This window comes from Grus americana, chromosome 1, assembly GCF_028858705.1.
Source record: "Grus americana isolate bGruAme1 chromosome 1, bGruAme1.mat, whole genome shotgun sequence".
NCBI lineage: Eukaryota > Metazoa > Chordata > Aves > Gruiformes > Gruidae > Grus > Grus americana.
In genome coordinates, this window is record NC_072852.1 from 149,083,466 (window position 1) to 149,101,198 (window position 17,733).

General features: G+C 41.5%; 1 protein-coding gene across 1 annotated transcript; it reads right to left on the reverse strand.

Moving 5' to 3' along the window:
• Positions 1-470: 470 nt before the first annotated feature.
• MFSD9 (major facilitator superfamily domain containing 9) lies at positions 471-10,796 on the reverse strand. Its single transcript, XM_054846664.1, has 6 exons — positions 10,626-10,796; positions 8,486-8,573; positions 7,135-7,178; positions 5,702-5,831; positions 4,940-5,149; positions 471-4,395 (listed from the first exon to the last, which is right to left on the reverse strand). Exons 1-6 carry the CDS (start codon positions 10,791-10,793, stop codon positions 3,605-3,607), a joined length of 1,431 nt encoding a protein of 476 aa, XP_054702639.1. The 5' UTR covers positions 10,794-10,796; the 3' UTR covers positions 471-3,604.
• Positions 10,797-17,733: the final 6,937 nt, after the last annotated feature.

Sequence of the window (17,733 nt, forward strand, 5' to 3'; positions counted from 1 at the left end):
CTCTGCAAACTTTCATTTTTATAATAAGTCCAAGCTCCACTCACAATCATTTGATTCTAAAAGTTCAGGCTCCAATATACTCCCTTACAAGATTCACGATCAGCTCTTTGTGAATGAGTCTTCAAAATTATAGCAGTAACAGCACAGTCGAGTCTTGGGTTTTCAAATCCCAAAGCTCCAAGCTATAAAGCATCACTTACCCAGGAGTATTCCACAGCACCCATAAACAAATGGGGGCTGGCAGCACCCAAACATACCCACAGAGGCTCCCATCAGCTAGAAAGTGATGTCATGACAGAGTGCTTGAGGTAATGAGCAAGCCAGTTAGTAAGCAATGCTTGTCCTGTGTCCTTGCTGCATTATCTGCTCAATAATCAACCTGTTCTCAAGAAATGAGAATGGTACTGACCTCTGTGATGGTGCTGCAGTGAGTAAATTCAGAGAAAAGAAAACATGTTAAGAAACTGAAATCTGCAGAACTGGTATGTTTATAAAGGATCTCTTTGAATATATGCAGCATACACCAACATGGAATTCACATTTGCTTCATCTAAAAGCAACAAAATCAGTACATATGGTATGATACCAGCTGCTTTACAGAAATAAACTACTACGTTGTAGACAGTGTCTTCAACGTCAGCTGATCATAAAGGTTAGAAAAGTAGTCACTGTTAAAAAAGTGAAAATTTCAAAACGTAAAAAGCAAAAAACCCCAAGCCTGCTTACAAGCCCAAGAAAACCAACCCACACCTAAAGTAACAGCAAGCAAGAGAAAAAGGTTAATTTGCAGTGATTTGCAGGTAGGAACTTTTTTAGTCCACATTCAGATCTCTGGTTTGTCACAGTCTTCCGATACCACAACTAGATTTCAGAAACTGCTGAGTAAATTCAGTAAAGCCCACTAGACTATAGCCAAAAATAGCTGCAACTGCTCCTCCTCAACTTAAAAGGGGGAGTCACACCTCCTCAGCCTCAGGGATGTCATTTACTCATCACTCTCTGAACTTGCACAGTTGTGGCAACTAAGAGACAACACAGGGGATCCAAACATGGTCTCCAGGCACTAGGAACAGTAGCTTTAAGCACTCCATCTCAAAACGGGTAAGTTCTCTATTTTCTTTTACTTCTTTTTCATTCACTGTCAAGCCACTTCTTGGTTGAATCATTGGCTCCTGTGCCTTTTACCATAAAAGTAGGCTGATTCAAATGATCATTGTAAGGAACAGCTTGAAGAAAAAAACCCACAAAAACATCTGCGCTTCATATTGACTTGAACATCTCTATTTTGTGCTAGAGTTTCAGCAGAGGAAGAGGGGAAAAAACACAGTGACAGTATGATGTGGAATGTCACTTCATTTTATTTCTATTCCTTAAAAGAAAAAAAAAATTAGGGGAACTTTTCTAACTGAGGCTTTACAAAGAAGAAATGTTTCTGCAGCACTTCAGAAGTCATTTTGGCCTACAAGTAAAAAACTTTTCTTCTGTAACATCACTTGCAACATGTCCCTGAGAATGCAGCCTTCCACAGATTTCTCAATTTGATTATTTAATTTCATTTTTATTTAGCATATATGGAGAACTATTTTTCAAAATAAACCAAAAATATTTGCTGTTTGTGGAAAGCACATTTCTCACATACAAACAAAAGCAGTGAAGTTTTGAAGTTTTTATAAGCAGAAAAGCAATATTCAGGCAGCTCTAAATGTTAGTATAAACTGAATTTTATAGTATTTACAGAATTCAGCTTTAATCAGTGCAGCAACTTAGGTAAATGTTATCTATTACTTCATATAATCAAAAAGTATAGTAAAAACTACTAAATCTTTCATATATATTAATTTTTGAGTGGTTTTTCCTACCCTTTTCCTTTACTCCTTGCTATAATTGCAAAACAGAAGTCCCCGACTTACAGAAGGGTGGTTTTAGGTAAAACAAATAAAAACAGGTTTTAGAAGATGGAAAGAAAGAAAATAGGAAATTTAGGGTGAGAATGTTTTGGGGCACCTACCAAGCAAGACAAGGTAAGACACTTGAAAATGCCTCAAGTTCCTAGGGAGAAATGAAACACAGATTATTACAATAAGGAACTCTGAGGATATGTACTGAAATCATAGCAGTAGTAAGACACACACTCATTATGTCAATATATAAAATTAAAACAACTTAGAATTCTATAAATATTCCCATGGTGCTGCCACTGGAATCACTGTGGTTTCAATAAGGATTTAAATGACAGCAGGCACTAGAAAAGGTTAAGAAGAGGAGGAAAAAAAAGAAGAAAAAAAAAGGCAAAAAAAAGCAAAACACCATTGATGACTCTCCTGAAGCAGCAACGCTATTTGCACAGATGTGTTCAAGGAGATAACTAAATAGTTTTTAATCAACCCCCAACAATTATACATAGCTGACTTTGTACTTACGTCAGGTAATACTAGGAAAAGCATATGGAATGTTATCAGTGCAAAATACATTTTTCATGTTTCAAATGAAATACAAACAGTGGTGACTGGCAAGTAATATGAACTTGAACAGTAACTAGCACAGGAGAGTGCTACAACTCTCAGTATAGCTCTGAAAGTAACCTCTCATTCCCTAAGCAGTGCAGACACATGAAGACTAAAATACAAAAAAATAAAGTTTTTCTCTTGTCACTGAAACGTCACTTATGCCTCCAGAAATGAGAGAGAATGCATTAATCCAGATCTATGAACTACTGCTAATTGCTCCAGCACACTTTTACAGTCATTCAAAAGAATTAAGCAGCAAATTTATTCTTAAAATGAAGGTAAAAAAAAAATTGCACAGGAAATATTAACAAATAATTTATGACAAAGTTTCTCAGTAGACGTTATTATCAAACAGAAACCACCAGTTTAAGTTTCAATAAAGCTTACATTCAGTCTCAGTTTCAGTCTGAATGAGCCTGTATTATTCTAAAATTGTCCATTTTAGGCCTTCTAATACATGAATCCTGTTACCTGGGAAAGACCAGGAATCAGCAGGGTTTGGATGGCTACCCCGAGGTGCCTAATCATGCTGCGCAGCAAGTTTTGTAGACAAAGTATGCTTAACAAAATCACATAAGCAAACACTCTGTTAATTAAGCTACTGTCACAGCAGACAAATGGCAGCAGACCACAGCATAAGAAATTAAGGCTAATGAGCTATATTGCAAATTGTCCTGATTAAATAACAAAAATTCACCTCTGATTAAATAATAAGAATCAATTTCTGTCTTTTAACAATCCATCAATTTAAACACCATTTCAAATGTAAGCTACAAGCAGGATTTGTGTATTTCACGATATTCTTTTCTTCCCCTCCAAAAAGGTTAAAAATCCATTAAAAAAATCCCCTCCCGTAGAATACAACACCACCTGTCCCTCTCACAAGTGTTCTAGCGGTACCAGTTAGAATAACCTTTGTCTACGGTTAACATTCCTGCCGCAGAAATACTGTATGTACTTGACTCCACGTGAACATAATATGCCCTCTTAAAAGATCCTGTTCCTACTGTACTAGCCTGGCAGGTGTAAACACCACCCAAGGTTGATTCACTTTGCCTCTCCTGTAAGATACTTCTCTCTGCAATCCAAATTTGCAGCTATGGATTTTTTAACTTAACATTTCCACGGCTACAGTATTTTTGTTTGTTTGCGTTCATTATCAGAATAGCTGCTAAAGCTAGTCCAACCCCTAGACTTGGAGGGCCGCAAGGACTGAACTCCTGAGCAATTCCAGAAAGGAGTGGGGCAACTATACGTCCCACTGATGTCACGGACTGTCCAACACCTAGGAGCGTACCGCTGGCCTCATTCCCACCAATGGTCAGTTCAAGATCAATGATACAAGTCCGACCTATAGTAGTGGAAAAAGCTAAGAACGTGGAAGACAAAATGACCATCCATATGCTCAGCGCTGACGCGTACAGGAGAATCAACGTGCAGGTCAGAGTGCTGGAGTGCAACAAAAGTCTGTAAGTGTTGTGCTGATACAGTCTTGTTATTGGTCCGAGCAGACAACCAGCCAGGACTCCGAGGGCACTGCTGTAGCTCATTAGGTATCCAGCGAACAAGGGTTTCACCCCAAATCTCTCCTCCAAGGCCAGACTAAAATTATTATAGTACAGCAGTATAGCAACAGACATCAGCAACCGCACTAAAAATATATCCCACAGATCAGAGCACGCAATTCCTTTAATCCTTTTCAGCACTGTTGCAACTTGGATCCATGGAGACCGGAAAAGACTGTCGCTTGCCATAGCTCCATTAGTTGTTGATTTCAAGTGCAGGTCACGGTTTGCTTTTGCTGAGAAACTGCCTGTTCCTTTGTTGCCTTGTTGGTGTTCCCTGTTGCCAGTGTTTTCTTCACTCCAGGGTAACATCCAGACAAGACCTATATAGATCAAGAAATTAGCTGGTTTCATTCAATTGCTTTAAGTGCAAGACATTAGCCTGATGGCAACAGTTTACTCAGTGTAAAGATCACAATTCAAAACAGGACTTTAACAATCATTTCACTTTAAAAAATTAGAAAGATTAAGTCTAGTGTTATTCACAGTATCAGTTCAATTTTAAGTGTGGTGAGAGCAAGGAAGGAAAATACTGAGGTGACACATTTGAAACATATAAACAAATCTAAAGGCTAAAGCCAAAATTCTGATTTCCAGTCTTCACCTTTGGGCACACGAAAAATTCCTATTCCCGTGTGTGAATGTAGAAGCGATATATACAATACAAAGGAGAAGCATCTGGAGGTTAACTGTTTCAAAATTCCCACCCTTCCACACAAGCTCAAATTCAAAGGGTAGTATCAGTATACAGAACACGTACGCCATAGATGATAAACACACCACGAATTCCAGGTTTTACAAATGGCATAAAACCACAAAAGTGAGGAATGAAGGAACCCAAGATGCAAAATATGACATACAGCTTACCAGCATTCAGAAGGAAGATAGAGGCACAGATGAAAGACGTTTGATAAAAGCCATCTTCCAACTCTGTAAGGTAGCCACCAACAACAGGCCCCAGAATGAAGCCCACGCTAGAGGCTGCATTGAAGCGTCCCATCACTAACGGGCGATCTCTCTCAGAAACCAAGTCAGAAAGCAGGGCTTTAGAGATGGAGAGTGTGTGTTTGAAAATACCTACAACATAACATAAACACAATAATAAACACGTATTGCTCAGTCCAAAAGCTTTAAAATTACAAAAGCTATCTGAAATATCAATGTTCAAAATTTATTTTTAGGATTCCATAAACCACAAATTCCTTGATGCTAGAGTCACGCAGCACGCTGGGCCACAACCATCATCCTGACTGTTGAACGATTTGGACTTAGCAATCAAAATTATTCACAGATCTGTGTTGAAGGAGCGCTCCTGCAGCCCTGCTGAAAGACAAAGTAACTTAGCTGAGTGCTGGAGCACACTAGGAATAAACCAGCCCCTAAAACAGGAAATTGTGAGTGGGTAATGGTGGAGTAGGAATGGTTTGTTTGCTTGTAAACATAGCTCTGTACCAACTTTGCTGAGTATGGAGATTTCCAGGATTGTAACATACCAAATTCATATGGGAGACTGGTAGGTGGCAAAAGAAGAGCACAGAAGGGCAAGCATCCTGCAGGAATACTAATAATGCAATCTTTTATTATTTACTACAGGGAATTTAAACTGCAAATTGCCAAGCGTTTACTCACCTACGGGAACTCTAGAAAGGGCAAACAGGAACACAGTGGTGGATGTTCCAAGAAGGAAGTAACCCAGTGCACTGAGAAGAATACAAGCAAGCAGGGAATACCGTCTTCCTACTATATCACTCCAGCAACCCTTACATAAAGCAGGAAACTAAGATTAGCTTTTTATAACATTTAACTATGTACAGTGAACCATCAATACTTCTAAATTAAATTGAGGAAAGAGATCAAAGGACTGTCAGTGAAAGCTTAATAAGCTTATTACACAACATTCCCACATGTTCAAAATCTGGAACTGACGAGCAGAGTTCTGCCCTGCCAGCAGTGCACCTGCTGAAACTATCATTCTATTTAATGTCATGCATACAGCTTTTTTAAAAATATTTTCTCTCTTTTAAAAATACAATCCTGCAATAAACACCATGAAATATTAGTAGTAGGGACCCTCTGAAAATGTTACCACATCCGACCACAAGTATTTCTTTGCAAAAATGGTTGCTGTGTACTAGACACTTGTTGAGCATCTGAAAAGGAATGATCTTCACTATGAGGAGTCTGTCATCTGAGCGCAGACAAGTAGGAAGTATTTATGAGAAGGGAAAACAGTAAATTTGCAAGTAGCATCCTTATAAATCAGCTTGATTCCAAACAGGAAGTTTTTTAAGAAAGTAGGTAATAGTCTTGCAGTTCAAAGAAAATGCCACAAGATTATAGAAGCAAATTATCCCAGGTGGCCTGCATCACAAACCCTGAAACAGGGTTTTTTTCATCAGATGCTCAAACTCCACTGGCTTGAAAGCCAGGAGGTATCAGGGTAATATTAAAGGTGCTCCTAGCTAAATACAGGGATCTAAGGTATCGACAGGTAAAGCATACGTTCAAGAGGTTCAGCCTTGATGTTTAGCCTTTGCACTCTTGCTTAGATTAGGGTGTAAAAAAAATCAGAAGCTAACAGAAAACAAACCCAAACAAAGCTCACAGGCATAATGCATGAATTTAGGCCATATGGCAAATTACAGGGCACTATTCATTAAGCAGGGAAAGCAAACTCTAGATAACAGGCTTATGAAGAGCTGACTTGTGAGACTGCTTTTTGGACGGGCAACTGCAATGAAGAAAACCGCTTTACTAGCACCAACACTAAAGAGAACCCTGTGTGACCGAGATGTGCTCAGTAATGTACGACTGACCCCAAATCTGGATTCTAGTTTTTGTCTAAAGACTGTATTCTGTTTAGTTCTGGAAAAAAATTGATAATTCCCTATAAATGAAACAAACATTTTCCACACAAACTAAAAACTGGATCCACCAACCAAAAATGCTTATATGAACACTGTAAACATTTTAAAATTTTCAAGAAAAACTATTATTAATCTCATCCTTTTTCCCCCTAAAATCCATAGAAATACCAACAGGAATGCAGTGTTAGAACTCACCACAAATGTGCTGGAAAATAGTTGCATTATACCATAGAGAGATCCTAAAACACACAAGTAAAATACCAATGTTAAAAATTAAACTGTTGGTTTTTTTTTTAATGAAAACTGCCAAATTTTTTAAATGATGAAACATGAGAGAAACTCTGGGAATAATTTACTACGAGAATAGGAAGAGGGAGCGGGACAAACCAAGGGTGGAGCTTAGCACATAACCAAGAGAATAGTTTCTGCTAAAAACTTGTAGAACTATGCAATGAAGAAGGATGTTGCTTTGTATGATGTATTAAACATTGCCATTTATAGTTGCTTTCTCAGAATCGGGAGAGAATTTCATTACCGGGAGGCACTAATTACCTTCCACTTGGCACTTCGACATGTTACAAGTCACCACAGAAGCCCTGAACAAACCACAGACACTAGTCTTCCATTCTGGAGGCTAAGAGTTTAGCAGCAGTTAGTAACAGAAGAGAAAAAGCAGAGAAACAGAGAAACATCTGCCAGACTCTGTAAGAACACACCTCAAAACCCAGTTTCTTTTTAAAGTTAAAAATCAAAGCAGACTGTTGAAATGAAAACATATTTTTGATGAATTGCTGCTTAAAATAATACTCTTGACAACTCAGACCAGAACCAGAATTATTTCATGAAAAGTGCAGAATTTCATCCAAAATAAAAAAACAAGGTAATAAAAAACTGAGTAACAGAGCCCATGCAAACCACATGGAGCTATAAAGAATTCATCATACTTGTACCATTACAAATCATAAACAGTACCATAAGATATAAGTAAGAACTTCAGAACCACAGAACTTCATCTTAGTGCTTCATTTTTAAGATAAAATTCCAAACCTTCAGAATTTACTTGTAAACACTCCTTAAAGATGATAAATATTTTGCCAAAAGACAATTGCAAGGAATTTAATCAAACCTGGAGTAATCACGGCCTTTGGAAAGCTCAGGAGAACCAGCTGCAGAAGTACTGTTTGCAAAGCCTGTAAATAACAATAAAACTAAAAGCAACACCTCTGGCTCCCAAAGTTGCTGAGCTGTGAATTCTTGGATGCTGGAAAAGCATCTGTACAAGTATCACTGCAAGACTTCCTTGTTCTTTCCAAGAATGCTCTTTCCCAAGCACCTGCTTTTGACTACTGTCAAGTATGCAAATTTGGACAGGTCTTTGGGTCTAACACAGTATGGCTGCCCTTACAATTTTACTTGGAAATTGGCCTTCCTTTTTGTTACGCTACTAGCAAGGAAGAATTATGTTACAATGTCCAATTTGCAGTAAAGCATAATCCAGTTCACGTTATCTTATTCTTTGGTAAATCAGTGAAATACTGCAACCCACCTATTATTCCAGCAACTGTATGACTTGCTCCTAGAGATTTGATATGAAGATTCATTAAAGGAACAACCATGCTCACACCAAATAAATCCTGAAAAGAAGGCAGGAAAAGTTTTAATAACTGACACTTTTACAAAGATGATGGCAACCTGGCTTAATAAGAGTCAATATTTTAAAAAAAATATTATTTTCATATAAATACAAGATTAAAAGAAATTTTTTCATAGCCAATGTGGTATGTTGTAACCTCTACAATGCATCCAGTATGTACAAAATTACAAAACCACATAAACTGATAAAGGATTGTCTCACAGAGGAGTTAAAACTATGAAAACAGCAATCCCCTTTCCCCCTCCAGATACAATCATTCTGAACATAAATACTTTAATATATATTAAAGGAATATTTAATGTTTAACTTTATCTGTTTAACAAGAAAAGTACTTGGTACCAGTATTTTAAATTCAAAGTGGCCTGTAATTTCAATCACCTAAAAATACTTTTTACTTATGCACAGAGAGTACATTTGGAAAACCTACAGTATTTTAACTCTCAACCACCATGGGGAAGAGGCTATGGTAGATCTAAACCTACCTGCAGATCGCCTTTGTGTATAACTTAAGAAATGTAGTGAAAAGACAGAAACATAAAAAAAAAAGAAAAAAGCAAAGCATAAGTGAAAAACGTTTTGTAAGGGGAGGGCAAAGGACACTGCCCATCCTGAACAGTACAAGGATCTCCTACTCATTCCTTTTGATTTTTTATCTTTTGTTAAGCTAACCCCACTGACCCAGTAGTTCTTTCACTACTACTATCTGGCACAGCATGCAGCGTCCTACATCAGAGCAGAACCTTACAGAAGGTCTATTGGAGCAAGATCACCTTTTATGAGTGACTGCTTGAGCTGAACTAGACTAGCCCAAAGCCTGAATAACTGTAACAATGTGTACCACTAAGTAAATTCTCACAGTCTATCATTATCTTTTGATAGTTGAAACTGAGACTTAAAAGGTGAGAATAATGATTAAATACATTAGCATGAGCAAACAGCGCACATGACTTACGAACATCTTCAATAACAACATCTTGGGTGTCATATGCAAACCTGAAGAGAGGTTCAATGGCCTTGTCCAGGTCATCGATAGAGACATTAAAAAGGACAAGTCTCTGAATATACCCTGGCAGGCTTGGACTTGTCATAGGCACGCAGATAGAGCAAGACCCATTAACCACTATCCTAGATGGGTAGTTCTTTCTCATTTCACCTATAATTTCTACATCGAATGACAACTACATTGTATTTGCCTGCTTACAGGAAGGTTGCATCACAGGCAACAGCTCTTTATTACGATGTTTCATCACACCCTACGCCCTCTAAAAGGGCACTCGCTGCTTGGTTGATTTCAGTGTGTACTCCAGCTTGGTGTCAACAAGGCAGTACAGGGTTGGAGAACCACTGTGTTTAAGAGTCAGCAAAGAAGCCAAGCTTGTTCTAACGCACCTTTCCCTGGAATATTTGTTCCAGGACCCAAAACAACTAGATTGTTTCTACTGCCCAACCTACAGGTAGGTAACAAAATATATCTACATCTCACACTGCAAATTTGTACTCATTTTGTATTCATTTTCCAAGTTATCCCATTTAATTGAAAATTAATTAAATGACATTTTCCCAAGGCTCATGAATCACTACAGAATAGACCATAGTCTATGCACTACGGTCTTTCAGCAAGGATTATTTTGTTTTGGGTTTTTTTTGGGGGGGTTTGCATAGTGGGGGTTTTGTTGTTGGTGGTTTTGGGGGTTTTTTTATGTTTTTTGTTGTTTTTTTTTTTTTAAGAAAAGGCAGGTTTTTCTGGGGGGTTGGGAGGGTTCTGTGTAGGCTTGTTTTAAGTTTGCACCAAGCACTGGTATTTCAAGGAAAAGCTCTCTAATAACCACAAGCTGCCCTGTGCTATTCCACTCCGGAGCCGCCGCCCCCCACTTCTGACTGGAGCACGGCCCCTCCAACGGCTGCCCCGGAGCCGTGGGGCCGGGCGGCGGGCCGCGCGCGGCGGGTCGGATTTCCCTTCTCAGGCACGGCCGCCTGTCCCAGGCCGCGCCGGAAGGGCACCAGGGCCCTTCCCCAGCGCCTCCCCGCTTACCAGGAAGCCCACAGCGTAAAGGCACCGCACGAAACGGCCGGACGCCGCCGTCGGACTCCCCGCAGCTCCCCGGCCTCCATCCTCCTCCTCTTCCTCCTCCATCCGGCCACCGGTGGCGACAGGCCCGCGCCCCGTAGCGGCCGGATGCGCGGCGGCGGCGCTGGGCATGCGCAGTACGGGCGGCGCGGTGGGGACAGGGAGGTGGTGGGGCAGGGAGCGGGGGCAGACTCTGGTGTTTTGTGTAGGTTAACGAATGTGTTTTTTCGTGTCTCCACTTTTTTTTTTTTTTCAGGCGAGGAGAAGGAGGAATAAGGATCCCTGCAGGTCTCGGAGGCCGTCGGGATCCCTGCCCCCCCCCCCCCGCACACCTGTAGACCTTGGCCTTCCCGCCTCTTGGTGCGTGTTTGCACTTGGAGAGTTTTGCAACCCCTCACGTCAGCCTGCGGCCCTGCGGAGAGCAGGAAGAGCTAGATAGGATGGAGGGGCTTTGGAGGCAGAAATACCCCCAGGAGCGTGGTAACGGGTTCCCTGCACTGCTCTCGCCGTTGCTATAGAAAGGTGACTTTGGAACCTGTGCACCTCCGAGCCTGCCTCCTTCACGGGGAAGAGTGGCGGTGCAAAAATGCACAAGGGAACAGGAGGTGCTTTAATGTGTTTTTCATTATGAGTAAAAAGAAGCTTTTGAAAAACGATGATGATTTTTAAATTTTAGAAGTTTGCGCTAGTTGATAAAGTTTGAGAATGATCAATCAACAACCAGCAAGAGGATAACCTCAGTTCTATCTTTATGTTTTCAGAAGAAATAAATATCACAGGATTGAGGGTCTTCAACAGATTTAGGTCACAAAAAAGGGAGAAGGGAATGTGGTTTTGCCTTACGGTTATGAAGAATTAAGCTCAAAACCCCCCACAACTGGAAAGCAAGACATATTTCTAGATACACAGCTTATTTATAAGATACCAAGGCAAAGCTTAGGCTAGCATATGCATAGGGACAAAGATATCAGTTTCTGCAGAATAACTCAGTTGTTTAATATCCCAGTGGCTGTGATATTTTATAGTTGGCTTAACCAATACATCTTACTAATTTAACTCTCTAAGGCCACTTTGAATAACAAATCCTCTCAGTGAGATTTTTAAAGTTCTGGGTATAACATTAATGGAGATCACAGTTGCACACAATTCCTCTGAAATGGACAAAATGGTTACAAGATACTGAAATATTAGAGCATAATGGGAATTGACACTACATTGTCTGCTCAGTATTGCACTAATTGTACCCTTGGTCATTTTAACTCTGATAGAAGAAATGGAAAAGGCTTGAAGATTTATCAGAGGAAGCTGCTAAAGAGGTGAATGATTAAAAGATGTTGCCAGGGTTAGGTGCTGTTCCTGGGGTATCAGACAGATCAGTTCAGTGTTTGTGCAAGTGTAAAAGTGACATTTTTGAGCTTCTATGTAAATGTTGGTTTCTGCTGTAAGTCTCAGAAACCTCAGCATTTCTGCATTCTTCTCAGATTCTGAAGATCAACATGATGTAATATAACGGGGACAAAATATTGTAGGCATGAATATTGAATTCCCTGACAATTAAAACTTTCTTAGTTTTGTCTATTATTTCAAGCTATCTCCATGCAGAATGGCTTGTAAAGCAGAGAATAACTGAACTTTTTGATCCTCCAATAACATTGTCAGTGCAAACTGTTCACAGAGAAAAAAAATAAGTTAGAAAACTTATACATGTCTCTGATCTCTTACTGATTTTGTACTGGCAAACTTGATTAGATTATTAAAGAATTGTGCATATTACATGTTTACTTTTGCATGATATATGGTAACATGGCAAATATATCTGTTGCCTTTGAACTGAAGACAGATGGTTCCTACTACCTCTGAGGTTCCGACTCATTCTGTCATTGCAATTACAAAATTTAAGATAAAGGCTCCCAAATAAATCTTAAGATAAAGGTTCCCAAACAAAGTGATGGCACGACTGATAAGGGAATTGACTAACAATTAAAGGAATGAAATACAATGAAGACCATTTATCACAGTCTTAAGGAAAATAGAACCAGTCTAAGATCTTTGGAGGCAGAATTACACTGTTGATTAAAATTATACTATCAATATAATACACTCACATTACTTTAAGGTGTTTGACTTCTTATTGGATGATTCTTAAAGACAGTAGAGCAATACATATTCAGAAATGGCAAACAGCATGTTTATTCAGAATTGTTTGATATGTCTCCAGACTGTATTTGTGAATGGAAAATCGTAGAATCATAGAATGGTTTGGGTTGGAAGGGACCTTAAAGATCATCTGGTTCCAACCCCCCTGCCATGGGCAGAGACACCCTCCACTAGACCAGGTTGCCCAAAGCCCCATCCAACCTGGCCTTGAACACTTCCAGGGAGGGGGCATCCACAGCCTCTCTGGGCAACCTGTGCCAGTGCCTCACCACCCTCACAGTAAAGAATTTCTTCCTAATATCTAATCTAAATCGACCCTCCTTCAGCTTAAAACCATTACCCCTTGTCCTATCACTGCATGCCTTTGTAAACAGTCCCTCTCCAGATTTCTTGTAAACCCATTCAGGTACTGGAAGGCTGCTCTAAGGTCTCCCCGGAACCTTCTCTTCTCCAGGCTGAACAACCCCAACTCTCTCAGCCTGTCCTCATAGGAGAGGTGCTCCAGCCCTCTGATCAGCTTCGTGGCCTCCTCTGGACTCGCTCCAACAGCTCCATGTCTCTCCTGTACTGGGGCCCCCAGAGCTGGATGCAGTACTCCAGGTGGGGTCTCAGCAGAGTGGAGTAGAGGGGCAGGATCACCTCCCTCAACCTGCTGGTCACACCTCTTTTGATGCAGCCCAGGACACGGTTGGCTTTCTGGGCTGCAAGCGCACACTGCTGGCTCATGTTGAGCTTCTCATCAATCAATCAATACCCACAAGTCCTTCTCCTCGGGGCTGCTTTCAATCCATTCCTCTCCCAGCCTATAGCTGTGCTTGGGATTGCCCTGACCCATGTGCAGGACCTTGCACTTGGCCTTGTTGAACTTCATGAGGTTTGCACGGGCCCACCTCTCCAGCCTGTCAAGGTCCCTCTGGATGGCATCCCTTCCCTCCAGCATGTCGACCACACCACACAGCTTGGTGTCGTTGGCAAACTTGCTGAGGGTGCACTCAATCCCACTGTCCATGTCGCCGACAAAGATGTTAAACAGTGCCGGTCCCAGTACCGACCCCTGAGGAACACCACTCGTCACTGTTCTCCACTTGGACATTGAGCCATTGATCACAACTCTTTGAGCGCAACCATCCAGCCAATTCCTTATCTACCGAGTGGTCCATCCATCGAATACATGTCTCTCCAATTTAGAGACAAGGATGTTGTGCGAGACAGTGTCATATGCCTTGCACAAGTCCAGGTAGATGACGTCAGCTGCCCTTCCCTTGTCCACAGACGCTGTAACCCCATCATAGAAGGCCACCAAGTTTGTCAGGCACGATTTGCCCCTAGTGAAGCCGTGTTGGCTGTCACCAATCACCTCCTTATCTTCCATGTGCCTGAGCATAGTCTCCAGGAGGGTCTGCTCCATGATCTTGCCAGGCACAGAGGTGAGACTGACGGGCCTGTAGTTCCCTGGGTCTTCCTTTCTTCCCTTCTTAAAAATGGGGGTTATGTTCCCCCTCTTCCAGTCGGCGGGAACTTCGCTGGACTGCCAGGACTTCTCAAATATGATGGTGAGTGGCCTGGCCACTTCATCCGCCAGTTCCCTCAAGACCCGCGGATGCATCTCATCAGGTCCCATGGACTTGTGCACCTTCAGGTTCCTTAGATATTCTCGAACCTGATCTTCTCCTACAGTGGGCGGTTCTGCATTCTCCCAGTCCCTGCCTTCTGTGACCTGGGCAGTGTGGCTCAAGCATTTGCCAGTGAAGACCGAGGCGAAGAAGTCATTAAATACCTCAGCCTTCTCCATATCCTGGGTAACCAGGTCACCCATTTCATTCTGGAGGGGACCCACATTTTCCCTCCTCCTCCTTTTATCACTGACATACCTATAGAAGCTTTTCTTGTTGTCCGTGACATCCCTGGCCAGACTAATTTCTATCAGGGCTTTAGTTTTCCTAACCTGATCCCTGGCTGCTCAGACAGTTTCTCTGTATTCTTCCCAGGCTACCTGCCCTTGCTTCCACCCTCTGTAGGCTTCCTTTTTTTGTTTGACTTTGCCCAGGAGCTCCTTGTTCATCCACGGGGGCCTTTTGGTGTTTTTGCTTGACTTCCTCTTTGCTGGGATGCATTGCTCCTGAGCTTGGAGGTGAGCCTTGAATATTAGCCAGCTGTCTCGGGCCCCTCTTCCATCCAGGGCTTTGTCCCATGCTATTTTACCAAGCAGATCTCTGAAGAGGCTAAAGTCTGCTCTGCTGAAGTCCAGGGTAGTGAGCTTGCTGCACACCCTCCTCGCTGCCCTGAGGATCCTGAATTCCACCATTTCGTGGTCACTGCAGCCAAGGCTGCCCTTGAGCTTGACGTCCCCTACCAGGCCCTCCTTATTGGTGAGAATAAGGTCCAGCATGGCACCTCTCCTTGTGGGCTCCTCTATCGCTTGGAGGAGAAAGTTGTCATCAACACATTCCAGGAACTTCCTGGATTGCTTGCGCTCAGCTGCGTTGTCCCTCCAACAAATGTCAGGGTGGTTGAAGTCCCCCATAAGGACCAGGGCTTGTGAGCATGAGCCTGCTCCTATCTGCCTATAGAGGGCTTTATCTGCTCGGTCCCCCTGGTCAGGTGGCCTGTAGCAGACCCCCGCTATGATGTCCCCTGCCCCAGTGCTCCCTTTAATCCTGACCCATAGGCTCTCAGTCGGCTCCTCATCCTTCCCCAGGTGGAGCTCCATGCACTCCAGCTGGTCATTGATGTAGAGGGCAACACCCGCTCCTCATCTGCCCTGCCTGTCCTTCCTAAATAGCCTGTACCCTTCCATCCCAACACTCCAGTCACAGGACCTGTCCCACCATGTCTCTGTAATGCCAGTAAGGTCATAGCCTTGCAGGCACACACACATCTCCAGCTCCTCTTGTAAAAATCTTCCATGAAGAAGGGGTAAGTCTAGATGGTCTTCTCATTTCCAACCCCTTTTCCATGACCTGGAAGGAGAGATAGAATCAAAATTAGTGTTTTTATGGATAATGCTTGGACCAGGAAAATTACTCAGACTACTGACACAACACAATCTGAGTACTCAGCTTTCATGACATATCAGTATTCTAAGTGTAAAGGTGCAGCTAGAAACAAAGCATGATGCACGCTTAGGGGGTGCACCTCTCTGTTGTGGCAGTCAGTGATTAGTAGTAGTCCTAGTAAATAATCAGTGACCATAAGCTTTTATTGCTATTCTGTGGCCCAAAAAGCAAACTCCATCTTTTGTTAAGAAATAGAGGAACCTGAGGTAGAAAAGCAGGAAAACTTGATTACTTTTGTATCAGTTATTTTGTCTGAATAGTAATGCAACATGGTGTCTAGTTCTGCTGTCCTAATTGAAGATCAATGTTGAATACCTGGAGAGGGTTAAAAAAAATTAAAAAATACTTTAATTGTAAGCCCTGCCAAGCAAGGGCTTGAGGCAGACTGTAGCTGCCCTTCCTCAGCCAGCTTGGTGGCTGTGCCTGCTCCAAGCCATGACAAAGTGAAAGCACTGATGGAAGTCATCTGAAATCTAACAAAGTTTTGAAAAAAAGATCCTTTCATTCCTTCAACAGGGGAGAAAATTTTAAACCTTATAAATTCTTTAAATAAAGTTTGTAAAATACTTCTGTAAGACAGATCTAAGACAACTACAGCAATTTATTGCATTAAATGGAACATATTCTTGGATTCCTGCATTACAAATAGGTAAGGTCAAGACCCCCAAATGTACAATTTGTCATCAAATTTAGCGAATCTAACAATGACTTATTTCATTCTGGTTTACCGCTTCAGATCATTAGGGTAACATTCAACAGTAATTTCAACTTTTCATATACAAATTGAGCCCAGCAGAAAAAGTTACAATCCAGTGGTCCAGAACATTTTAAGAGGTACTGTAAATGAACTTGAGTTTGGAAACTGCTGTTAATCTTAAAGACATTTAAAGTGTAATCTCTCTGAAAAGATCTGCAGATTTAAGGAATGTGGAAAGAAACCTTTGATTGACTTCACTCTCAAAGCTGTAAGTGCTGGTGGGCATGACAGAGTGACTTAGCATTTCTAAAAACCTTGTTAAAGGAAGAAATTATTTCAGGCTTTGGGCCTAGTTCTCCCCTTCTGGAGTTTTCCATGGCAGCATAACTAAGATCACGTAGCTTTCTAGGTTTCTTTCAATTAATGTTTAACAGATAAAATAAATGGAATGGTTTAAATAGTATTGATCCTGCTCTGGATCAGAGGATGGCCTGATGACTCCTGTTGACTCCAGTCCATTTCCCATTGTACTACAGTACCCTTATTTCACACACACACACAGAGCCTAAGATTTATTTTTTTAACCGCAGGAGGTCTGTAGAAGCTGGAAGAGTACAGAAAAGACCGGAGGCTAGTTCCTCAGGCCTCCTGAATAAAATCCAAAAATATGTACCAAAAAGTGTCTGTGCAGTAGATGGAAGGAGTTAATGCCTCAGAGTGAGATTCATGATAGCTTCCTGCTGTGGAAGGACCCATGTAAGACAGCAATAAAAATGGTGAACAAGGGCACAACACTTAATTTCTGATTATTTCTGGGGTGCAGGCACGCAACTATTTCCATGGGAAACTGCCTGGAGCACCTCCTAAAATTAGGCAACTCATACATTTCTGTGAAAATTGTACAAGGAGTGAGTCATTCCTTTAAAACACTGCAGGAAACATTAATGGTTGTCCTGGGTTTGGCTGGGATAAAGTTAATTTTCTTTCTAGTAGCTGATACAGTGCTCTGTTTTGGATTTAGGACGAGAATGGTATTGATAACACACTGATGGTTTTAGTTGTTGCTGGGTAGGTGTAGTGTCTACACTAAGCCAAGGACTTTCCAGCTTCCCACGCCCTGCCAGGTGCACAAGGAGCTGGGAGAGCACAGCCAGGACAGCTG